A 25,710-nucleotide genomic window follows, 5' to 3' on the forward strand; every position below is an offset into this window, starting at 1 on the left:
TTGTAGTACCTTGAGATACTGGTTATAAAAATGAATTATCCATATAAGCCTGAGTAAATCACACATATTTTTTTAAGAAGACTTCCTGGACTGGGCTGATTGGCCCCGTTTCTGTCCTTCTGTACCTCCTTAGTCACATTGTGTTGTAGATCTTCTAAATTTTATTATAAAAATCTAGTTGTGGTACACTGTGATCTCCTTCAGGCCTAAAATTATGAATTATTTTGTTTTCTGTTCTCAGCATCTAATACCTAATACAGTAAGCATACAGATGTCTGTTACATTCTTCTAACTTCAAGTACAGGCATTTGAGTGTGATGATCTATTCTTACTTGAGGAAAAAATTATATGCTAGCTATTTCTCTCTTTTTTAAAAAAATTAACAAGCGTCTTCTTTGGTTAAAGAGAGTGTTTAAAGTTATTTCAAAAAATGCCAGTTTTCCTGTTTTAAAATGAAAAAAATAGTCTAAATACGCATTCCTACGAAGCATATAGGTTCTCAAGGGGAAAATTTGAGTTAGGTAATTTTTTCCATTTTATTTTAAAACAAATATTCTTTTAATTTCTTAATAACTTTTTAAACAAATGAATCTTTTAATTACCATTTAATTTTGCATTGGCAATGAATTGAGATTGCCAGTCTTTCAGACTCTACTTGTTCACTTACATATCTAGCCATGTCGGAGTTGGTTTTATTTTGTATTGCTGAAAGTGTTGAAGGGTACCTAGCTTTTGGATTTTAGGTACTTTAAAATTGAGGTAGTTTTTAGAATTTTTCATTTTTTTTAGATCATTTGTGATCTCATAGAAAAATTTTTGACTGTTTATGATAGTGTGTTGGGGTTTTCAAATAATTGTGAAAAATAGAAAAGGCCCTCTGGTATTTGTTTATATGAGAATGAATAGATTTAATTTAAAGTTTCCTTAATGAAAATGTGAATTATTACCTTTCCTAGTTAGCTCAGAGAACCAAGATCATGTAGCCTAAATAAAGAATGTTGATGTTGATCACATTTATAGCATAAAAGCAAATAACTGTTCTTGAGTGATTGTGTTGGATTTTTGCTTTTCATAGTATGATTGGTAGTATTCGTTTCTCCTAGTTGTAATAGTTTTAGAAATTTTCAACATTGTATTTGGTCATTTTACTCTTCCAATTAGTACCATCTTCCCTTCACAAAAAATACAGAAGTTGGAGGAATCTAACCATGTTTTCAAAAACCTAAATGTCTCTAGGGAAAATGACACTCTATAACTTAAACATAATTCGTATCCTAAATGTATCAATATCTTGAAAGGATTTATGTATCTTCAAGTCAGTTATTTTACTAGACTAGGTAGTTTCTTTAACTTTTAAAAAATAGAATAATATGACTCCATTTACCGAGGGCAAATATCCATTCACAGAATCAAAAAAAAATTTCCCTTCTGTTCCATATTTAGACATCTAGTTAGATTTTTAATAGACGAAGTTGGTTCTTATCTGTATCAAGATTACAAGTTTAGGTGCTGGAAGGGTAGAAAAGTGAGTTGTTAGGTACAAGTAGACTTTGTTTAAATGAGCACTTAAAAGTGAGATGAGACTGCTCTGGTTTATTCTTATATTCTTTATTAGTCTGTTTCACCTACTGTAGTTCAATTTTAAACTCTGTTTACCAGTTGTATTCAGTTTTTGTCATATAAACCTAAAATGTGGCAGAAAAAATAAACTAAGACAAAAGAAATTTATTTTTCTATTTGTCTTTTGACTTAACATTTCAGGATCAGGCTTGTATTCTAGGCTTAGGGTATAAGAAAAGTTAAATAATGTATAATACTTAAGCTAATCTTCAATACTCTTGTTTTGTTATGCCTAATTAGATGAATTTTAGTGATGGTCAGAGGCTTCTAAATAGGAGGCAGTAACTCCTATTAATACCAATTTCCAAATGGTATCTCTCTGTTCCAGCCCATCACAACAGTTTTAAAACCAGTTTTTGTTTTTGTTTTGTTTTGTTGCTTTGTTTTGTTTTTTAACAGGAGAGCCAGTGTAACTCCTTCAAGACTGGAGTGACACACTCTGCGTCTGCGTCTGCCTCATGTGAGTTCTCATTTTGGCAGCAGCATTCTGCTAGGCTGGAACCTCTGTAGAGGTTTGCCCTTCCTTTTTTCTAAAATCTGTAAACTATCACACAGTGTGTCTTGGTGGCAAAGGTAAAAAGTGCATGAGAGTTCCAGACTTCCTGCAGAAAGTTTTTGGCTCATCCAAAGGGACTGTCTCCTCTAATATAGATTGTATCTTGTATGAACAAAATCTACTCAAAACAGAGCCCACAGCTTTCATCCCCACAACAGGCAGTTGATACTTCTGGAAGAACTGTTTTTCTCTCTCGCAGATTATGGAGTAAAGAATATCTTCAAATGCTCTCTGTAGCTTCAGCTCTCAAAGCTTTGGTTGTTCTCTTTATAGTCTGGTTACGTAACCTGAGAACACTGTGTGCTGCCCTGGTGCCTGAAGCAGGCCTCTTTTTTGGACTCTGGCCCTTAAAATAACCTCTTCCTTTGTCTCTGGATATTGGGTAAATTAGGATAGGCCTGAGGACCTTCTTGAAGAAGTAATAAGCAGTGCATATGTAAGGCTATGTTTATGCCTGAAGCTATTGGCCATGTTTTGGAAAGTCAGTTGTAAGAACTGAGTTTGAAGCTGTGCATCGTTTACTTGCCAGTTTTGCCAGAGGAATTGAAATTAGAGCCTTTGCAGCTGTGGAGAGGCATATAGAGCTCCAAGTCTGAGGTGAGACATATGGTTACCCACAGATGTAAAGGCTGGCTTTGAAGTGCCTGGTTGACTGAAAAAGGAATTTTGCTTTTTATTTATTTATTTATTTGAGGCATGATGGTACCATGTAGGCTTCAAGAGTAGTCATTTTTGCCACCAGGTCAGAACAGATTGTAATTATCCTCTGGGGACACTTAGAACCAAAGATCTAGATTCATGCTCTGTGCAGCTGCAGTTCTGCTTCTCCAGCCCTGGTTGTACTGTATAGTTCTCTAGCAGATGATTTAATGACCTAGGAGTTCATGTTACTGAAATGATTATCCAGGAAGCTTATGAGAAAATGGCAATAGCTTGTAGGTCTTACTGATTAACATAGAGCTTATTGAAATAGATAGTGTTGTCAGAGTGGAACTTGCACTCTCTTTGCTAAATCCATTCCCATCTGTGAATAGAACAGTTTATTTTGGACTAGTTGAAAGAAACTGGAGGGAGAGTAGTGTGTTTCAACACCCAAGCCTAAACTTCGATGGCCTGTGCAATCTAGAAATTCATTTTTAATAGTGGCACTATATGCTGCCATGAAAAGCTTTGGATGAGACTCAGGAAAACCTAAATTCTGGCTTCAGCTGATGTTTGTACTTGTCATGCAACTTTAAAAGCAATTGGGGAAAACACAGTGTATTTTTTGGAAGCATCCTAAACTCATTGAGAGAAAGGAAACTTGATGTATTTACTTCAGTAGGTGGAATTTCTAGACAGTCATGTGGAGATTCTGCCCTGGAATAAACACAAACGTGACAGGAGTATAGTGTTTATTTTCTGCTATTCTATTCCTTATGGTGGCAAAATGGGAAATTGTGTTCTCTAGCCTCCCACATTTTTTTTCACTAAAAATTCTCAATAAATTGATTTGAGTTTCAGTCCAAATTGCCTCATAGAAATAGATTTTAATGACTATTGCTTACTTCATCACTTCTCTAACTAGGGAAAATTGTTCATTTAGAGGTAATCAGTGGGGATGATTAAGTTTTGTTTCTGTCTCCCATTCTTAAGTCATATCCAGCAAATTATCTTTATGAAAATTTAATAATTGAAAACATTTTATATGGGCCAAATCCTATGAGGATAAGTGTCAGTGGATTATCCAAATGACTTTGCTATACAGGAATTTTGTTCCATTAAATAAAATGTTGTTTGAAGTAAGTGGAGCTTTGTTAGGATTGAGACGTAATCTTTGTTTTGTGAAAATTTTGTTAAAATGAAGTTTGCTTTCAGTTGATGCGGAAGCATGGGTGGTGAGATATTATTTTATATTCTCAAAATAATTCAAATTGACATCAGTGGATACCATGCTTTCCTAGTTTTTATAATACACCAGCTCTTATTCGGTTTGCATGTATATATACATAGCACTTCCTTTACAACAGTGGGCATCTTCCATGCCTGAGGATTTAAAAAGTTTTTGGTGGGAGGATGGGTGAGGATGGCACTGGAATTGAGAGGAGGAGAAAAATATAGCCAGTTTTGAAAATGTTAGCCAGAGTTAGTATTAGCATGAAATCATCATTCCACAGAAGAAATGACAGCTTCTTTTGGCATTTTTCTGGTGAGCTGAGACTTAAGCATCTCCTAAAGGACTTTAAAATTTGTAGGCTTTTTAATATGACAAATGTTTATTGAAGGATTTTGAAAGCTCACCTTGTTTTTAAAAATTTCAATTTAAAAAGGATAAATATATTAACGTATTGCAAGTTTTAAAGGTACAGAAGAAGGTACATGAAAGTCTCCTTTCCTCTCCTATCTGTTAGCTACTCAGCTCCCTTCTGGAGGCAACCAGTATTACTGTTTTCTTTTATGTATTTCCAGAAATATTCTAAAGGATTGTTTTCCGAAAGGGAAAGTTGAATCATATTCATTAAAATATTAGCTCTAACTTGGATAGGCAGACTAATTACAATGAAGAGTGCATTTGAGCCATAGGCTATAGGTTAATTGTAGATAGAAGAACTATAATAATAGTTTCATTATTATGAGACCTAAGAATAGGATGTTTGGGGAGTTTTTTTGGCCTCATTTGGCAGTTAGCAAGATTGCAGGTGTTTTTTTAATTTTTAATATGGCTTACCTGCTCCTAGAAAACTGATGGAAGGATGTCTACCTACATCTTTTATTTTGGAAGAAACCTGTTTAAAGGAGCAACATTTTCTTTATACTGAACTGTGATGATTCTGAAAAGGTTTTTCATTATAGAAAACTTCAGGCATACATTATATTTGAGAGAAACCCCCATATTCCAAAATCTATTTTACTTCACCTATAAAACTCATTGTTCTCTGCAGATAAGGAGGTATATATATATATATATATATATATACGTGCACATATTCATTCTTCCATAATCAGGTCTAATAAAATGAGTTATAATTCTTCAATGTCTGATTCCCAATTCATATCCAGACTTCCTGTCTTAGACATGTCTTTTTATGGTTGTTTGAGCACTAATAATTTGTAAAATGCAATTTCGATGGCTATGACATTGTTAGGACTGATAAAGAAAACACGTAAATCCTAACAAATAGAATTATGCTGGTTGGAGGAGTTTAAGGCAACTACTAAGCCAGATAGTAATTCTAAAAATAGACTAGTCTTCTTTAAAAAAAACAGTTTTGAAGGATTCCTATACCAGTCATGCACATCAGTGAGGACTGCAGCTTATATAGACCTCTCTATCTAGTTTTATATCAATTATATTCCCATGGTTAATACCATAGCTGTGCATATTACATTCCCCCCCCGCCTTTAGATTGTGGGTATAGAAGAATAAAAAAGAAAAAAATGATTGGATTAGGTTTCCTAAGAATGAAGAAACCTGGAATGCCTGATAAATTCATCTTGTTGCTGCTACTCTTATCATAACATGACCTATTTCCACGGACTAACAGTTGAGTTCTGTGATTACTTGGGGCAGTACAAAACATGGAGTTTGAAGGAAAAGAAGAAAAATGGCAAATTTAGTAGGAGAGAGGAATTGGGAAGGTAGAAATTCGCTCGTTTGCCTTCCATTTTAATTGGCTGTGTTTTAATGAGAACCTCCTCTTTGTGCAGTGTACAAGTCCCCGGAGTATGAGTCCCTTGGCTTTGAGCTTACCGTGGAGAGATTAGTTTCTATTGGCTATCCTCAGGAGCTTCTCAGCTTTGCATATGACTCTACATTCCCTACCAGGTAATTTTTCAAGATTATTTTTGGATTGAGACCCATCCTTTTGTCCCCCAAATTAATAATTCCAAATGTGTTCCTAACCAACGCCCTCCCCCACACAAACAAACAAAAAGATGCGACAAAACATCAAAAGGTCTTCAGGGCTTTTTGATTGGTTTTCTGAAATTACCGTGAACCTTTCATGTACACCATATCTTTTGTGTTCCTGATTTGAACTTTGAACTTATTTCACTGCTATTAAAGAAGGTCCATTTATGAGAAGGGACCTCCCTGGTGGCTCAGTGGTAAAGAATCCGCCCGCCAATGTGGGAGACTCAGGTTCCATCCCTGGGTTGGGAAGATCCCCTGTAGAAGGAAATGGCAACCCACTCCAATATTCTTGCCTGGAAAATCTCACGAGCAGAGGAGCCTGGTGGGCTACAGTCCATGGGGTTGCAAAAGAGTTGGACTCAACTTAGTAACTAAACAACAACAACAAATTTATGAGAAGAGGGATTATTAAAACTGATGGTTACTGATTGCAGATGCTCTTCCCTTATGCTGTTGGGAGTTTTGCTAATATATTTTGTTTTGCTAATATACTTAACTTGGTACTCAGGAGCCTTCTTGGCAGTTTGTATTTCTGGATTTGATAAGAAATATTTGAGGTTAAGATGAGGCTTATTTTGAGATGCCACTGTATATGTCCCATGTGTGCTTAGTTGCTCAGTCATGTCTGACTCTTTGCAACCCCGTGGACTGTAGCCCGCCAGGCTCACAACATCTCTCACAAAAGTCCCGAGATACGACAGACTGGACAGGCGGGCTTGGGAAGGATTCTTCACTTGTCACTGGGCCGCGGAATGCACTTCCATCCGAGGGGATCCGCAGGCCACCCCAGGCGGCGCGAGAAATGTCTAATAGAGGGAAATAGAAGCCAGCTCAATTGTCCAAGGGAATAAAAAGAAACTCTGTTTTAGAACAGAACCAGCTATATTCAGAGAAATTATTGTATACATCTTGTTTGATTAAGCTCTCTCACACAAAACAATTGTGATTATTCATCTGGACAGAGTTAAATATTTGTTAGTTGCTCTGGGATTCGTTTTTAAGATTTTATTCACTCGCTTTACCCTCTAGGGTTGTATTTTTGGGTACATACTTGAGCCACCATAAAACTTGAATAAGGTGAAGGTTGATTTGTGGTGATTGAGTAAATGCTACATTAGATCATTGCCTTTCTTTTTTATTTTTCTTTTCATTGCCTTTCTTACTTTGTATGATTGGTGATATCTTCATTTTCACATAGGGGACTAGTATTTGATACACTGTATGGAAATCTTTTGAAAGTTGATGCCTATGGAAACCTCTTGGTCTGTGCACATGGATTTAACTTCATAAGGGGGTGAGTGCAAAGAACCTTTAACCTCTTTCTAGTGTTTTTATAGTCAAACAATATGAAGATGACATTGTCTTCCCCAATATAATATACTTTCTTATTTCCTCATTCTTAAGAGCAATTCCTTTACATAAGAATACTTAACAATTATTTTTTAGACAGCTAGGACCCAAACTGATGTATAAATATAGTTAGCAGTTACATTTTGTTTAAATTAAGTGCCTTCTAAAATTATATAGCATCTAACAAAGCTAATCTTGAAACTTGCCCAAAAAACTGTAGTGGCTTTGACTTATTTGAAATTCTAAGATTTTTATTTTCTCCTTTTTAATACAGTTCTCAGGTAGCTGCTCAGAAGAGATATGTACATAAAGTGCTTTGAAAAATTTAAAACTACAGCAATATAAATGACTAAGATTTTTAACAGTTCGGTTCAGTTGCTCAGCCGTGTCTGACTCTTTGCGACCCCATGAATCGCAGCACACCAGGCCTCCCTGTCCATCACCAACTCCCGGAGTTTACCCAAACCCATGTCCATCGAGTCGATGATGCCATCCAACCATCTCATCCTCTGTCGTCCCCTTCTCCTCCTGTCCTCAATCCTTCCCAGCATCAGGGTCTTTTCTAATGAGTCAACTCTTCGCATGAGGTGGCCAAAGTATTGGAGTTTCAGCTTCAACATCAGTCCTTCCAATGAACACCCAGGACTGATCTCCTTTAGGATGGACTGGTTGGATCTCCTTGCAGTCCAAGGGACTCTCAAGAGTCTTCTCCAACACCACAGTTCAAAAGCATCAATTCTTCGGTGCTCAGCTTTCTTCACCGTCCAACTCTCACATCCATACATGACCACTGGAAAAACCATAGCCTTGACTAGACAGACCTTTGTTGGCAAAGTAATGTCTCTGCTTTTAAATATGCTATCTAGGTTGGTCATAACCTTCCTTAACAGCTAATACATTATTTTTATATTCTAATGTATACCTTCAGGTATTTGATCATGTTTAAAATTTTTTTAAACATGGTGTTAAAATGAATACAGAGGGATACTATTTGAAACAAATAAGGATAAGTTTTATTTTCATAATTAGCATATTTCCACTATTCTTACTAATTTGAACTCTCCACCCTAGTAATAAACAGCAGATAAAATTTAGTGTCTGGTGTCTTTTGTGAAACAGCTCAAATTTTTTCTTTAAAAATCACAATACCCCAGTTTGACAATTTCTGTAATTATGGCTTTACAGTTATACGTTTTCTCTACTATTATACTACTTAATTTACCACTGACACTGTATTAGGGTCAGAAAACTCTTAAAACCAATATGGGTTAAGTATCAGTCTATTATTTATTTTCAATAGCAAAGTAGTAAAAACCACACAGTCTACATTGAAATTTGTTAAATAAACAATGTCTTTTTGGTAAATACTTTTTTGTGATAAGAGACACTAACTGAAACTGTACCAGAGTTTCCTTTAAATCTGAGGTAACCATCATGCCCTATTTGTAATTGAATCATCCGTTAAAAGAGTCTTGAGCTGGCATTACACAGGCTCAGTGATTTCCAGGTATACACTATGAGAACAGTATGAAATAAACACCCTACTCTGACACATCTGATTAGACCAGTAGTTATATCTACCTTTCTTTCACTGTTTCTCTCGAGGGATTTGTTCAAGTTCATGAATATCAAAAGGCAGGATTTAGAAGGTGAAGTGACTGCAGATAATACTAGAAACCCAAACTCTTTTATGTATGGATATTGTCACTATAATTCAGAATCCCAATGATGATGACCCAAGGTTCTATTTATGAATTCCCAAAGAGGGATTTTTGTGTTATTGGGTGGGAGATAGAGAAGAAAAGAAAGAGAAGCAGTTCCATGTGTTAGAATTACAATTAGATTTACTAACTCAAGATCTGCAGATCTCCTTTCTTCCCCCCAGAGAAGCCAGTAAAGTTTCCAAATAGCTTCTTTGGAAATATATTTAATACTGTTCCAGAAATAAATCATTTATGAGTTAAATGCAGAATCATTCAAACAGTACTTAGCACTGTACAGTCTTTAGAAAGCCCATGGAGAAGGCCAGAATGAAGATGGAAGGAAACGGAGATAATTATTGAAATATAGTGGTAAACAAAGTTGGAAGAAAAATTATGGCTCCACCAAGCATCACCTTACATGCCTTGCCTGTGAGTTGGAACCTCTTTTCAGGCAATAGTAAAGGCTTTTAAAGTCTTAGGTTAGGATGATGTCAAGATCAAATCTTTATTCTGTGAGTCACAGATAGTTAGCAATACTGTACTTTGTTTTCTTCCTAACTTTAAGTCTAGCATCCCTTCTTTTATAATATATTACCTCTCCGTGAGTCAGTTTTCATTTTAAATGTATACTAGCATGACTTGACACTTAAACAAAATGTAATTGCTAACTGTATTTATAAGTCAGTTTGGGTTTTAATTGCCTAATGATTAACTTTCCTTATGTAAAGGAATTACTCTTAAATGATGAAGGGAATAGGGAAAGATATTTAGGAGGACAATGTCATCTTACTAAACCTGACTGAGCAAAATATATCATTACTATTCCTTTCTGCTTTAATTTTCATTACAGAAAATCTTGGAAGGCTAGAAGATATGATATTCCACAAAGTTATTCTTCATTGGGAACTCTTATTTCAGAATGATGACTAGGACAGGGAACTAATGTGATTTTATATTCCTAAGTAGAGTTTATGACATTTGTAGTTAACAAACATTACCCAAGTTATCCTGAGTATGAAATTTAAATTTGGTGTCCTTTATTTAAATTAGTTAATCTTTATATATTCATTGTGAGGACTGTGCATTTTTATATTTTCGTTTTTCTCCTTTTTGTTTTCTCTGTAATAATTAATACTATCCCCTTCCTCCTCTTGCAGTGTTTTATTTCACTCTTTAAGGTTCTCATGCATCTTTAACAATTTGGTTGTTTCACTGGCTTTTTCTTTTAAACTCTTGAATATCCTCTGTGGCCCTCGACACAGTCTTTTCTTTCTCTACACTCTTAAGTGGCCTCTTCTGCTCTAATCGTCTACCTGACTGCATCTGTTAACCTGTGTGTAGATGATCCCAGCTACCTCTCAAATTTGAATCTCTGTTTTAAGTTCTTGACCTTTGTTTCTAATTGCATATAAAAATGTTTACTTTTAGATTAACATATCCAAAATAAAACTCCTCTTGTATTTTATCTAGTTTTTATGTTTCAGTTAACGCTACCACCACCCTCTCAGAGACACCTTAGTGTGAGAATTATCATCTTCAGCTCTGTGTCCCTCGTCTACCACATCTGTTCAATTCTCTGGTCTTGTTCTTTTTACCTTGGCAATCCCTCTTGAGTAATTCTTCTCTTTCATTTCCCTTGCGCCCACTGTAGGACATGCCCATGCCCCTCATGCTTTCAGCTGGACTCCTGCAGGAACCCCTAACTGATTTCCCAGGCCGCTGTGTTTGTGTCAGTTAGTTGTTCGGTTCAGTCGCTCAGTCATGTGCGACTCTTTGCTACCCCATGGACTGGGATTAGTTCTTGCTGTATAATAAATGACTTAAAAACTTAGTGGCTTAAACCAGTAGCCATTTGATTTAGCTCAAAATTCTGAGTCAGCTGAGTAATTCTGGAATTGCTCAGCTGATGGAAAATGGCCTCATGCACATGTCTGACAGTGGGCAGCCTGTTGGCGGGGGTACCTCATTTCTGCATGGGCCCTTGTATTCTCCAGCAAGAGTACACTGGCCCTAATGCACAAGTGTTTTCCAAGTCTTCTTGGAACCCATTTTCTGTTACTCAAACCTGTATTCAAGGATAGAGAGAGAGACTGAGCCTCTTATTTGGAGGAACTGCAGAGTCACACTACTAAGGGATAGGAAAGATTTGTAGCTGTTTTTTACAACACATCACATTTCTTTTTCCATTTTATCCTAATACTCCTACTAATTTAATACTTTTACAGTTTAGCTCAGATGAAAAATATATAAAAACAATAATAGCATGATTGCCTCAATTCATCTTTCAAGCTTTATTTTTCTGTTCCCCTTTCTCTACTTGAATTTGACTAGTTTCTGGATTGGGCTGTTTAGCTTTTAAGGATCAGCTCATATGCCATGGCTTTCTTGAATTCTTCCTAGGTTTTCCTCTCTGCATTCCGTTTTCTCTACCCATTAAATTGAAATGGTCTCTCTCCCCTTCCTCTGTTTTCTCATAGCTCTTTGCACCTTTCCTGTGTGAGTTCTGTTTTGGACCTGTACAAGTGTCTGTGTGTGGGACTCCCTCCCTTACCAGACTGAGAATGTTTTAGGGGCGGAAATAGTGAGCCTCTTCATTTTCAGAGTTTCCCATGTGTATTATTTGGAACCCCACCTTGCATATAGCCACCAAAATATTTGAATTAATTTTTGAATGATGAATATGTCTCAGTTATATTATTTTTGAATGTTGGTTAATTTTTTTTCTTTCAGACCAGAAACTAGAGAGCAGTATCCAAATAAATTTATTCAACGAGATGACACTGAAAGATTTTACATTCTGAACACACTATTCAACCTACCAGGTAGACTCATTCTATGCTTACATATACTGATGTTTCCCCTTCTTTCCATGATCATTTGTCTTTGCTCAAGGGAGATAAACAGATTTTAATTATCTCACTTATAGCTTATGACTATCTATTCTTCATTTTTCAGAGACCTACCTGTTGGCCTGCCTAGTAGATTTTTTTACTAATTGTCCCAGATATACCAGGTATGTGTGTACTATAATTTTCTTTTTCCAATTGATTTTTTTAAATTAATGTACAGGGTTTTAGAGAACTGGCCATTGTAGGTCTTTTCTGCTTTTCTGAAGTGAATTTAGTGCTAGTGAGAGATGCCACATTGCCAGCCTGAGAGATGGGACAGCACCAGCAGCTCCATGCAGGCTCTCACCTCCCACACGGCCCTCTCCTTGCCAGTGTGCTGCAGCCATGTTTGGAAGGGACCACTTCTGATTGGCTTCTCCTGGGAATGAAGACGGCCAGCAGAGGTGCTAATTGTGACAACTGAGTGGGAGGTTTGTGTGATGATTATCTGTCCAAGCAGAATTGCACTAAAACCCCCCAACTCATTTCACAGCAGCTACCCAGGAGCCATTCAGGGGTAGTAATTTCGTTTCATTCCCAGGCCCAGCAAGATTTGATTGAGGAAGATACTGTTTATCCTCCCTGAAGTAAAAATGTGCTTAAGTCTTAAAAAAGATATCCTTTCCTTTCTAGGGGGAATTGTAAGTTTGGCCATATGTGCCAGAGTTTGCTAACTTCTTATCCTCTTTAGGCCTTACCCACTTCAAGGCAGTAAATTTGGTTGAGCAGTAAGTCACTAAGATAAATAAAAAATAGACAATACCTTAGTACCTAGAAACAGTGTCAGAAAAGTCAGGGTGGAGAGAACCTAAATTACCAGTTTTAAATGTTTCTTTGATGGGAACCTGTTTCTTACAAGTGATGAATAAACCAACCTGTTATTTTTGGAACTAGCCTTTTAGCCTCCATCATACTCTTCTACCATTTTGTATCTGTTCACAGTTACTATAGTCCATTGACGACTATAGTCATCTCTGATGATCAGAATGGATTTTCACTAGGGAGTGATTATTTTCTGAATTAGCCACACAGCCTTTATTATGTGACAAAGGAACCTTTGGGTCCCCTGGGCAGTGTTTGGTATTCCCTTTATTTACCCTCCTTTGGATTCCCTGTCATGTTCTTTTCATCTTTCTGTAGCTGTGAAACAGGATTTAAAGATGGGGACCTCTTCATGTCTTACCGGAGTATGTTCCAGGATGTAAGAGACGCAGTTGACTGGGTTCATTACAAGGTACCTAGGAGCTGCTTCTTCACCTGCTTACTGCCTAGCATGTGTCTTTTATGGTTTGACATTAACTTTCCAAGTGCAAACAGAGCAGTTTTTCACCTGTTAAAAAAAGGGGGATTTGCCTCTAGTGATAGCTCTCTAGAATACTTTTGTCCTTGTCTTGGGCTGTCTGGCTTACAGAGGTAGTGCTTTTCTTTCCTCAGTGGTGGTGCTTGGCTTCTAGATCTTATTTCAGTTTGCATTTTCCAGACTTACTAGAAGAGATTTTAGTGTTAAGGTTATACTTACCATATCCATTCAGGATGATTATGGTCCATTTGTTTTTTCCAAATACCTCCCGCTTGGCTGATAACATTAAGTTTACATTTATTATAAATTGTGCTGAATTAAATATGAAATGCCTTTTGATTTCTATTTTAAATACATTTTGGAGGCGGAGTTTCAGCAAATCACATCTGCCATTTTAATTTTGGAAATATTGAAGAAATGCATTTAAGCTAATAGTAGACACAGTTTTTATAATAAACTTAAAAATTGATTTTGTTCTTTTCTTGCTTTCTCTTTCTTTCTCTAGGGTTCCCTTAAGGAAAAGACAGTTGAAAATCTTGAGAAGTATGTAGTCAAAGATGTAAGTAGTAAAGGGAAAAAAAGATCTGCATGATAGTTTCCTTTACCTGTTAGGGAAATTAACAAGCTTATTTATAATGAAATGGACAAGAGAAGATATTTCTTTGTCTTGGCAATTTAACACATGCCAAGTATAATCACCAAGCATCCTCAGCTAGAGCATGGGGTTTGTTTTTCCTGTTTTTTATTAGGCAGAGAGGACCAGTATTTCATTTATCCTTTTAGCTCTAATTATAGTAATAGCAGCTAGGGTGGTTACTGTGGACATATCAGTGTGCTAAGTGTTTACATTCATTATCCCATTTAACCTTCCATAAAACCCTGAGTTAGTTTTTCTTATCTCTGCTTTAGAGATGAAGAAACTGGGGACTCAGGATTAAGTAACTTGCCCAAGTTCATATCGTTAGTAAGTAGAAAGCCAAAAGTCACACCTCAGTGTAGTCTGAATCATAACCGTGGTGCTAGATCATCTAAAAAAATGTACATGTGTGACTGTTATTTAAATTGTCTTTAACCTATCAACCAGGAATAGTGAGGAAAGCTTTAAAATACTTCAAAAGACATTAGTGGTAAACATAATAAAAATTTTAAATGTCTATAGTTAATAGCATTGTGTCAATTTCTTAGTTTTGATTATTGTATTGGGGTTGCTGCTGCTGCTGCTAAGTCGCTTCAGTCGTGTCCGACTCTGTGCAACCCTATAGACGGCAGCCTACCAGGCTCTGCCGTCCCTAGGATTCTCCAGGCAAGAATACTGGAGTGGGTTGCCATTTCCTTCTCCAGGGCATGAAAGGGAAAAGTGAAAGTGAAGTCGCTCAGTCGTGTCCGACTCTTAGCGACCCCATGGACTATAGCCTACCAGGCTCCTCCGTCCATGGGATTTTCCAGGCAAGAGTACTGGAGTGGGGTGCCATTGCCTTCTCCGTGTATTGGGGTTAAGATGTTAATATTAAGGGAAGCTGGATGACGAATACATGGGAACCCTCTGTACTATTTTTACAACTTTTCTGTTAAATCTGAAATTATTTCAAAATAAAAAATACACAGACACACACCCACAGAGCACTGAGATGAGATAACTTCTTCCTTTCTTACAGAGTAAAAGTAGTAGATGCAATTATTCCCTCAAAGTTCTTTGGTAAAGATGTCTTATTTTCAGATTTTGTACCTTCTATTTCTCATCCACTCCCATGTCCATGATTGTTGTTTCAAGAAAGAACACTGAGGGGTTCAGGAGAAGTGCAAGAGGATTTGAGTAAAGGAACCTATTTACAGTGAGAGAAGGAAAGGCTCTTCTCTTTCTGGTCACATCAGGAGTCAGAATTTCCTCGTGTAGCTGCAGATGAGTCTGGGCACTTTCAAGTTGCAGTCTATACACATCATGCCATTTCTGCAAGGTATTTCATAAAATGAAAGTGTACACACTGAGACCATATCTAATACTCTCCATAGAGTATTTAGCTGATCTTTAAAATTGGCTTCTCCTAATCTAGAACACACTTAATTCACTTACTTTAAGAGATTACAAGGTAATTTAAACTCTTTCCTAAGACAGACATAAAGAGGTTAGTTATGTTTTTAATAGGCATATAATTATATATTTTATATATGTCTATTATATACATCATATATATTCTACATATATAATAATTCATGCACAATGACAATGTGGTCTTCTAAATACAAAATTCTGAAACCAACCAACATCCCTTAAAGGGTATCACCTGGTTCCTGTTTCAGTAGACAAAAAAAAAGTCCAGTATCTGACCACCTCACAGTGTAAGTGAATATATATTCACTCTCACAGTTACCATATATATATATTTGATGATACAGTTCAGTATAAACTGTGTGTTGAATTTTGAATCTTTTCCTGGCCTTGTGATATGCCCTCTGATACTCCCGAGATGCTGGGCAGCAGCAGGGAGCAATAGCTCCTACTCAGCCAAGAGATCACAAGGGTAAACAAGTGATACATCCATTCTGCTTTTCACTTTAAGTACAGTGTTCTGTAAGTTACAGTAGACTTCGCGTTAGATGATTTTGCCCAACTGTAGGCTAATATATGTTCTCAGCACATTTTAGGTAGGCTAGGCTAGCTGCTATGTTCAGTGTATTATCAGGACATAACCCTGTCACATGTGGAAGAAGATCTGTGTTTGTGTTTTACTGTTTCGCTCATCATCATAATTACATTTCAGGGAAAACTGCCTTTGCTTCTGAGCCGGATGAAGGAAGTAGGAAAAGTATTTCTTGCCACCAACAGTGACTATAAATATACAGATGTAAGTGCTTAATATATTTGTTTCTTTATACAAAGGAATTATTTTGGACTAAAGAACTGTGAATATAATGAAGAAGGTAGTTTATTAAGTGAGAGTAGTTTTTTGCCATTTCATTTTTAAAGCAGAATGAAAAAAGCAAAAATAAATGGCACACATCAAAATGGTTGTCAAATTTTTATGAATATTTCTTTTGACAATTTTCCCTGATTACAGGTTGGCTACTTAGAGGTTTTCATTTTGGGGTTATTTAAAACATTTGTGCTGATTAAAATGTCTTCTGTGTCTTTGTGTGTCATTCTACAACTTGAAAAGTTACATCCTTTATTACATGTGTACATACGTTCCCTCCCTGCCATTGGGAGCTAGACAGCAAGAGATGGTAAAAAGATGTTTTGACTCTTAGCCATCAAAACTTACTACCTCTTAAAACTTTTGCCATGATTAAAGCATATAGAAAAGCTGATTTAATTCCTTAACCTCATGTTACTTCTGCTAAGCTGGTTACAAGTTCATAGCCCTAGCAAGCTTAGTGCTCGCTAACCCTCTTTATGTAAAATGCTGATTTAGAAATCTGGTGATTTGGAGTAAGTTGGCTTGATTGTCCTGGGAACAGTAGTCAGAGGGCCACGGTGTGTTATTTCCATGTGAGCCATCAGTTTTCTCACACCCTTACCTCAGACACCCCTTACCTCCAAATACGTGTTCTGGTCCACTCAGAGAACTTGACAGGAATATATGGATGAATCTGTATAAAAATATCTCCTGGAAGAACCCTGTGTTCTACTGAGAATGTCAGAAGCTTGCATTTGTTTGCTGTGATGAAGCATTAATTTCTAGCTTCAACTCCCATGATTTCATAAACTTCAGAGGAAACAAGAATGTAACAATTTTGTATTGAAAAAGACATGTCTTGTATGTGCTTTACTTAGGTGTCATATATCTCTTGCTGAAGTAGTAAATGGATCTTATGTTGGATTTTCTTTTTTCCAGAAAATTATGACTTACCTGTTTGATTTCCCACATGGCCCCAAGGTACTCTGTGTAATGTAACAGACTGTTGGTTTAGTAATAATGAATGCATTTAATATTCTGGAATATTGAGCATAAGGAATTGGTCAGGAGCCATCCAGAAATCTTCATTAATATTAGAAATAATGCAGGAGCTAGTATAATTTAAAGTTGTTAGCAATTTGAAAACTTGGTAGACAGAAATAAGAGATTCCTGTGGTATTTAGTAGGATGGGATCAGAATTTTATGCCCAAGAAGTTTTATACAGAATTGCTAAATTTGTGTGGCAAAAAGGAATTTTCAGGTTGAGAGAGATAATTTTATTAAAAGAAACAGAAAATGTATATATTCTTAACAACTTCTATATTCTGTTAGTAATTGCTGAGTTTTGTGTCAAAAGAACAGCTAACTTTGATACTTAACAGAGAAGTCTTCATTCCTTCCGTATGGCCATACTTAGATTTAATGAATACTAATCACAATTTAGGGGGCTTCCCTGGTGGCTCAGATGGTAAAAAATCTGCCTGCGATGCAAGAAACCCAGGTTTAGTCACTAGGTTTCTAGTCACTAGGCTTCTGTGAATAAATGTTAGTTAATGACTATTTTGAGATCACCCCAAAGCACAGTATTTAGTGCTCTTTGTCTTGACCTTAAAAGGTTAAAAGCCATGGTTCCAGTTAAGGATGAAGCAATGTTAATGGGCATACCTTCCACATTAGTGCTGATTAGCCTGCAGTATGAGCCAAAGACCAGTGTGTACCTGGAACCACCATTCTGAAAGCATAACCCATAAAATTCGCTAATAATAGTTCTGTGTTAGCTATATACTTCAGTTCTGATGCTTAAACTGCCTCTTTCTTAGTCCGTCTCTTACATATTTGTCTTTTTGCATCTCTCCTTAGCCCCTTTGAGGCTCTTAAGCCCATTTTTAGAGTATGAGCACACTCTTTCACACATTCAATTGCTTGAAATAAATTAGTAAGTAGGTGAAATAGTTTAAAATACAGAGATTATTAGAGTCATTGTTTATATTTTCACTTTGCCTGCTTTCAAAAGGATGTGGCTTATAATAAGCCACAGTATGTTTTTAATAGTGGCATTTTCTGGTTTTACTTAGTATTTATATATTCCTTTCATCCGACTTGAGAGGAAACAGCAGTGCTTTTAGATTAGGAGTGATGTTTTGGCTTTCGCTGCTTCTTCATTATCAGCCTGGGAGCTCTCACCGACCGTGGCAGTCCTACTTTGACCTGATCTTGGTGGACGCACGGAAACCACTGTTCTTTGGAGAAGGCACGGTACTGCGTCAGGTGGATACTGTAAGTTGAGAGGAGGGTCTGTCCACGAGCAATTATCCTTCATGTTCCTCCTTCCCCCCTTCCTAGTCTTCCCCCAGGAAACAGGTATTTTTAACTTACTAGCCTTATCTCCTCTTTGAAGTTAGAGTTTTGGTCTCAATTAATATAGCTGAATAATTCAAATGAATATAATTCAAAAGTGACATTCATTTGGCTGCCTAGCCAAGTAGCATTTTTGGTGGAGATTGTCATAGCTTTACAAAATCCAAATTCTTTTCTCATAGAAAACTGGCAAGCTGAAAATTGGTACCTACACAGGCCCCTTACAGCATGGCATCGTCTACTCTGGGGGTGAGTCACGCACTTTCCTTCATGTAAGTCTGTGCTTCAATCTCACTGTGAAAGCTTTGGCGTCCTCCTGACACCGTGCTACTTATGTTCTTTAGTATTCTAAAGATAGCGTCTCCTGAAGGTAAACACTTCAGTCACCTACTAAAGAGTTGGGAGGATGGGTTTGAGAAGTTATCAGCATGTCCTAATGAATCTTTGATTTTCACTAAAAGGATCAGTTTTTCCTGTCCTCCTCCTCTGCATACTTGAGGCATTTTCTCAGTGTTGGAATCATGTGGATGGTTCCCAAGGCCTCAAGGGGGTTTTAGGCGTTCCTACAGACATAGATGCATATTTTATTGGAATGAGAAGCGGTTGAACAAAGCCAACCTAATGGCAGACCTGTGAGGAGAAATGGTAGTGGTGCTTTGGAGGGTTATGGTCCCTAAAGCTGAGACGTGGTTTTGTTGTTCTTGGATTTGGGGATCGAGAGCTCTGGTCAGCACAGTGGAGCTAAAGGCTTTGTCATAGAGGCAGTAAAAAGAATGATGAAAAAAGACAATGGTGAGTCTTTGTCTTAAGAAAGGTGAGCCCTTTTTCCAGTCTACTCCTCACATACTTAAAAGAATAAAATTAATCTATATACTATTTAATGGTTATGGTACTTGGAATGCTGGTTTTTATTTTCTCATTGCATTGTTTTAGGTTCATCTGATACAATCTGTGATCTGTTGGGAGCCAAGGGCAAAGACATTTTGTATATTGGAGATCACATTTTTGGGGACATTTTAAAATCAAAGAAACGGCAAGGGTGGCGAACTTTCTTGGTGATTCCTGAACTCGCACAGGAACTGCATGTCTGGACTGATAAGAGTTGTAAGGAACCATTATTCTTACTTTATAAATCTTTTCTATTGTTAGTTTATATCTTAATGGCTAGCTATGAATCAGTCCTCTTTGATGAACCATTACTTTGTATGCAGGGAGTCAGAGGTGGTCAGAAGACGGGTCCTAATATTTGAGCACCTCCTTCTCATATAGCCACATATTTCACACAAGTCTAGAATTTGGAGAGGTTATCTTGTTTCCCCGTTTTCTTGAATCCTTTTAAAATATAGACTGTTACTGCTCTGAAAACGCAGCCTGCCTAGGTAGTAACCCTGGGTCTACCACTTAATATCTTCATGCCCTTAGGCAGATGCTGAGACACCCTGTGCCTTAGTATCCTCAGATGTGAAAATGAAGATAATACCTACTATCATAACGTTGCTGAGACTTAACTGAGGCAATGTGTTTATAAAGGAGAGAGAAGTAACCACCTTTCTCAACTGAGGCTCCTTGTTTGAAACGCAAAACAAAGAAGATGATTTTATATGATTCTCAGTTCTCCCACAGATGGTAGATCAAGAATATTTGTTATATACAGTGGATGCATCACTGCTTAATTCTCCTTGAGAAACCCAGGCTGAGAAAGGCTGGCACACTTACAACATATTTGGCTGTTGCTACTGCTTGTAGTTCTTAGTGGGACTTTCTGGCTAGCCATGGCAACCCACTCCAGTATTCTTGCCTGGAAAATCCCATGAACAGAGCAGCCTGGCAGGCTACAGTCCACGGGGTCACAAAGATTCGGACACGACCTAGCGACTAACACTTTCACTTTCTTTTCAGCTTTCCGAACTTGTGACTCATTCTTTTACCCAAAAATGAAACTGTTAACACTTGCTTTGCTGACATACCCGAGATGGGGTATGGATTGGCAGTTAGTAAGCTCAGAATCAGCATTCAGTTGGGAAAGTTGTATAGTTAGTGGTTTTGAGGAAGGGCAGTTAAAGAGGAAATTCTGGTGTCATTTGCTGCCAGATTCCAAGCAGTGTTAATGCGTTTTCCTGAAGGTGAGGGAAGTCATTTTATACACCCACCTACAGCTTTACTCTTCAGCCATATCTGAAACCTTTTAATTTAGTTTTTAGTAATAGTTAAAAACTAGATGCTTTTTGATTTACTTAAAACATTTTCCTTTTTCTTCCCAACTTTAGCACTTTTCGAAGAGCTTCAGAGCTTGGATATTTTCTTGGCTGAACTCTACAAGTAAGTTCCTCGTACCAAAAATTTCTTCCCTAAAAACCATCTACCTCTTCAGGAGTCACCTAGATATACAAGACATCCTTTCTAGAGATTTTCACTGGATTTTTCTTGTCTCCAGGCACCTTGACAGCAGCAGCAATGAGCGCCCAGATATCAGCTCCATCCAGAGACGTATTAAGGTATCCACCAAATGGGATTTGGGAGAAAACTTGGAAAATAAACTTGTGATTTCTGTATTTCTGATTTTATACAGGCAGTGGCACAGAGCCAGTGTTCAGTAAATGTCTACTGAATGAGCTGAGCATTAACCTTGTTCTCTGTTTTAGAAAGTAACTCATGACATGGACATGTGCTACGGTATGATGGGGAGCCTGTTCCGCAGTGGCTCCCGGCAGACCCTCTTTGCCAGTCAGGTGATGCGCTATGCTGATCTCTATGCAGCATCTTTCATCAACCTGCTGTATTACCCGTTCAGCTACCTCTTCAGAGCTGCCCACGTCTTGGTGAGTTAATACAGCCCAAGGCCACTATTTACATTTAAGATACACTGTTAAGGCCAGGATCTGCAACTAGCTATCTGCATGGCACAGGAAAGTTTAGATCATTTCTTGCGCAGAGCCCATGGCTAGGTTACATGGTTGCACAAAAAAAGAGTCTGAGAAAGAACAATTAAGACAGAATGTTACAGAGCTTAACTTTACTCTGAATTAGATTTGGAAGTTGTTTGAATGGTGAAGGCTTCTATTTAGTACTAAATGAGAGAAGTGTAATTTTATATTCCTATATTCTGTTAATAATACTCATCTAGATTTCAAGACTTTTTAGCTGTAAAATAGGAATTTCTCTCCCATCTTACCAGTTTTAGACTATAGTATCTGATCTGGGCACAGTTTTGAGGGTTTGGGAGAGAAAAGAGGATAGGGAGCTTTAGGAAGTTCTAAGAAGATACTTTGAATTGGCTTGGCCTCTGGTCCATTTTGGGAGTTTCTGTGTAGCCATCTAACACAGGTAGGGCTTAGGACCTGGGAGACAGCTGTGTCTATTCCACCTGCTTTCTGAACTTCTGGCTTTGTTGTAGATGCCTCATGAGTCAACAGTGGAACACACACATGTAGATATCAATGAGATGGAGTCCCCCCTCGCCACCCGGAACCGCACATCAGTGGATTTCAAAGATACCGACTACAAGCGGCACCAACTGACACGGTCAATTAGTGAGATTAAACCCCCCAACCTCTTCCCACTGGCCCCCCAGGAAATTACACACTGCCATGATGAAGATGATGACGAGGAGGAAGAAGAGGAGGAGTGAGGAGGAAGATGCAGATGCTGAGCACCCATTACACAAGTTCTGGCAGGACTCCCAGGAGCAAAGGATTTCCCTGTGTGGGTCCTAGTGGGGGGTGGGGGGCTCCAACAAAGGTACATCTGGAAAGTTTCTGAAGACTAAAATATTCTAATCATAGGGAGACTTGTTTTAGTTTTGTGTCTGCGCTCTTTGCAGATGGTTCAAAATTGGAGTCTGTATTGGAGGAAAGTAAGGGTAAAGCTGGGCTGAACTGCATGCAACTGGCTCCATCGTGGCTTGTGACGCGGTTTCCTTGTCTTGTTTCATCATTGGTGTGTGGCAGTGTATTATCCAGATACACTAAGGGTGGCAAAGGGTCTCAGAGTGGAGCAAGGACGCCAATGGGAAGATGTGATCCAAAAATGTTATGGTACAAATTGTGCTGTTACTCCAAAATCTCATCTTTTTCAGTGCATTACATAAGTATTATATATCAATCAGTGGAGAAATATATTAGTTCCATTATCAAATGTAGTCTTCTGTTAAGGTCAGGGTTTCTTTACAAGTTTTCAGGTGTTTTCCATGACTGACTCTGGTAAGGCTGCTGTCAGTGGCTTTGCAGGAGTGTTTTCTACTTGCTGTAGGGCTGGTCTGGAATGGACTGCAGCGATTGCATTTTGAGGCAAAAGTCTTCATCCACATCAACAGTTTTTAGATTGATAGCAAAAATTAAAAAAAAAACATTTTTTTCCCCCCAAAATGGTCTTTTTCCCATCTGAGGTAAATCTGTGGAAAGAATTTAGCTGAAAGAGGACAAAGGAGCAAGCCACCCGGAAAGAACAGAGCCTCCTTTTTTACCGTAAGTGAGTAAAATTCATTAACGTGGGCCATACAGGTAGCTCATGCTACCCCATTCCAGCCTTTTTTGTAAGTCAGAAAACCATTTACGAAAAGAAAACAGAGGGCACAAATCAGTGTGAATAAATTCACTTCAGACTCCCAAGTGAAATCACTTCTTGTTGCTTGGAACAAGAATGGATCATTACTGTACACTTTAAGGTATCATAACTGCCCCTTCAGAACAGTGAACCTTGTTACAACATTTTCTACAGTGGTGTAGACTCTCACTTTAACCTTCATATGTTTCTTCCATTCTGTTATTTGTCAACACGGGACGGTAGATTAGCTGCTCTAGAATCAATAAAGTATAATATTTGTAATACTGACTTTGAGCTCTTCCTTAGCACAGTTATAGACTGCTAGTTCAGGTGGGTTTAGGTTTGACTAAGTGATATCAATTTGACTTTCTCTCAAAGGAAGTATAGTCTAGTATGTTTAGTGGCCAAATTTATAGCACTTAAATGGGTCTCAGTTTTTTAATGTAAACTATTTTGGTACAGGACTACAAGGTGGGGCTTTTTTTTCCAAAAGTCATTTTATAGATATAGGGAACACAGCTCAGTAACTTAGCCAAGGCCATATTACTTTACCACTTTCAATATATACAGCTTTACATAGTCACATTAAGGCATGTGCATCTATTAGGAATTCATGCTGCTTTTAAAGTATTAGGTTGGAAATGCTATTGCAGATAGCAATTACATACTGCTCCTGTTTTAAATGGTAGCAAATGTGGTCAACCCAGATTATTAATTATTCTCATTCAAGATGAAGACATTGCCCAGTATGACAATGTCTTCAGTGATCCCAAAGCCAGATAGTATCTGGCTGATTTGTACCTTTAAATATTCTCCCTGTTAGAGTAAGGACCAACAAGCTCACATTGCTTTAAGCTACCACCCATTTTGTATCATTTTATTCACATGAGATCTTACCTAAGAATTTTTTTTCAGCTAGATGGGTCCAAAGACTGAGAAGTGAAAAAGCACACTCCTGAAATAAGAATTCCACTATTGGTCACAGCTTTCTTCAGGACCACCAAAATATAAAGACCTAGGATTCCATGAGTCTGAGACCCAGAGCAGAGCTGTTGCTTCTCTGCATATTCTTCATTCCTGTTGGAAGAGAGTGCTAGGGAGTAAGTGGTCCAGCTGGTCAGAACACAGCCCAGCCTCTGCAGAAGGACGCGCCCGCACATACGTCTCTACAGAGGTGGTCAGGTAAAATTCAAATGGTTACTTCAGAGAAGTTACTTAGAGCCAAGAAAGCTTAGTGTTCTGTTCAGACCTTAAGTTTTCTACCGTAAGATCCTTTGAGACCTAAAATAACCTTTCTAAGGTGCTTTTAGAAAAGCAGGTCTTAACAACTAAGAGCTACAAATCCTTTCGACATGTTAGTGTTGTTTTTAAGCAACCACTTTAAAAAGTCACTTGCAGTGACATGTCAGATTTAAAAGTACTTTGTCCATGTTTAGATATTCCTAAATCAGATTTATTTGTTTAAGAAATATTTTGTCAGCAACTTTAAAGCCCTGCAATTTTTCCAAGGCTGCCACAGCATTTAAAAATACTCCGCTTATTCACCACAAATAGCCTGAGACAAACAACGGCATATCTAAGTCTACATTAAGGGTAGGAGCCCTGTCCACATTCCACGTTATGGAAACTATTTAACCTTTCTTTGATGGTGGGAAAAATGATAACTATGATCTAACTATTGCCATACACTTAATCCCAACTCCTCAGTTCAGTAGTTTATGTCTCAACACTTAGGTTTCTCATGACATTCTTTCTTGGTGACTAGAGCATAGAGCTATTCTTAAAGTTTTTCCTCAAATGGAACAATTTCAAATGATACACAGCTTTGGGAGGCCCTGAAAATGAAATCTCAACCATGGAGCTACCTGAGAAGCCTTGAAGAAAAGACTCGGTGTACAGCCACCAGGGAGGACATGCGCATGCACAGCGGCCAGGTGACTTCCTGGAGCCCACAGCGTTCCAGCCCACGCCTCCCGGAGCAGGAGAGCAGCAGTACACGGTGTTCTCACTGCTGAGCGTGGAGGCATAGCAGAAAGCAAGTCATCTATGGAGAGAGAGCCTTCATTTACAGAACGAACAAGGCTGTTTTTCTGTTTAGCCTGGCAATTTCAAGCATTTCTCCCCTGCCCTCAGACATCATGTCTTCCTCCCAAGGCCACAACTATCTGACTTGTTCCCACAAAGGTAGATAAAAATTAAAATATACACGATAGTTTTAAGTGCCTTTAAAGAGCTTTAACCCCAAAAAGTACTCCCGAGTGAGCACAGAACACTTCCTCTCAAGCTCATCAACTCTTACTATAAATGTAAGTAATTCTATTTTCTAATTTAAAATGACAGAAATTTTTGGTCTGGTCACTGACCATAAAATACCTTTGCTCCACTTTATGGATTAGACAGATTGGTTCATGAATCAAATTAGGTACATATATATTCACCCAAATGCTCTGGTCTCCCACTGTGCTCCTCCCAAAGCTGTGTTTGGCCAGGGCTACAGATGAGGCTGAAGAGTCTAGGCCAAGGGAAACATCACAAACACTGGAGCCCAACCAGCTGAGTGCAGTCTTCGCATGAAAGACAGTATTAGTCCTTCCAAGTCTCACAAG

At 37.8% G+C, this 25,710-nt stretch overlaps 1 protein-coding gene across 17 annotated transcripts in view; it reads left to right on the forward strand.

The window, feature by feature from the left end:
* NT5C2 (5'-nucleotidase, cytosolic II) overlaps positions 1 to 23,386 on the forward strand; it is a 99,171-nt gene extending 75,785 nt beyond the window's left edge. For 4 of the 17 annotated variants that reach the window (XM_081544671.1, XM_081544666.1, XM_081544700.1 and 1 more), the window contains 17 exons: positions 2,020 to 2,080; positions 5,864 to 5,981; positions 7,267 to 7,362; positions 11,852 to 11,943; positions 12,077 to 12,134; positions 12,343 to 12,440; positions 13,150 to 13,243; positions 13,815 to 13,868; positions 16,069 to 16,152; positions 17,143 to 17,184; positions 18,374 to 18,481; positions 18,745 to 18,811; positions 19,496 to 19,666; positions 20,830 to 20,881; positions 20,997 to 21,057; positions 21,205 to 21,381; positions 21,957 to 23,386. In XM_081544671.1, the coding sequence (XP_081400797.1) occupies positions 13,184 to 13,243; positions 13,815 to 13,868; positions 16,069 to 16,152; positions 17,143 to 17,184; positions 18,374 to 18,481; positions 18,745 to 18,811; positions 19,496 to 19,666; positions 20,830 to 20,881; positions 20,997 to 21,057; positions 21,205 to 21,381; positions 21,957 to 22,190 (1,110 nt within the window). In that variant the 5' untranslated portion in view covers positions 2,020 to 2,080; positions 5,864 to 5,981; positions 7,267 to 7,362; ... (2 more) ...; positions 12,343 to 12,440; positions 13,150 to 13,183 and the 3' untranslated portion in view covers positions 22,191 to 23,386. Of the gene's footprint in view, positions 1 to 2,019; positions 2,081 to 5,863; positions 5,982 to 7,266; positions 7,363 to 7,692; positions 7,719 to 11,851; positions 11,944 to 12,076; positions 12,135 to 12,236; positions 12,441 to 13,149; positions 13,244 to 13,814; positions 13,869 to 16,068; positions 16,153 to 17,142; positions 17,185 to 18,373; positions 18,482 to 18,744; positions 18,812 to 19,495; positions 19,667 to 20,829; positions 20,882 to 20,996; positions 21,058 to 21,204; positions 21,382 to 21,956 lie in introns of those variants that run through there. The other 13 variants (XM_081544621.1, XM_081544642.1, XM_081544651.1 and 10 more) reach the window with 6 other exon arrangements.
* Positions 23,387 to 25,710: the final 2,324 nt, after the last annotated feature.

Source organism: Giraffa tippelskirchi, chromosome 2 (assembly GCF_054371585.1).
Source record: "Giraffa tippelskirchi isolate mGirTip1 chromosome 2, T2T-mGirTip1v1.2.pri, whole genome shotgun sequence".
Classification (NCBI taxonomy): Eukaryota; Metazoa; Chordata; class Mammalia; order Artiodactyla; family Giraffidae; genus Giraffa; species Giraffa tippelskirchi.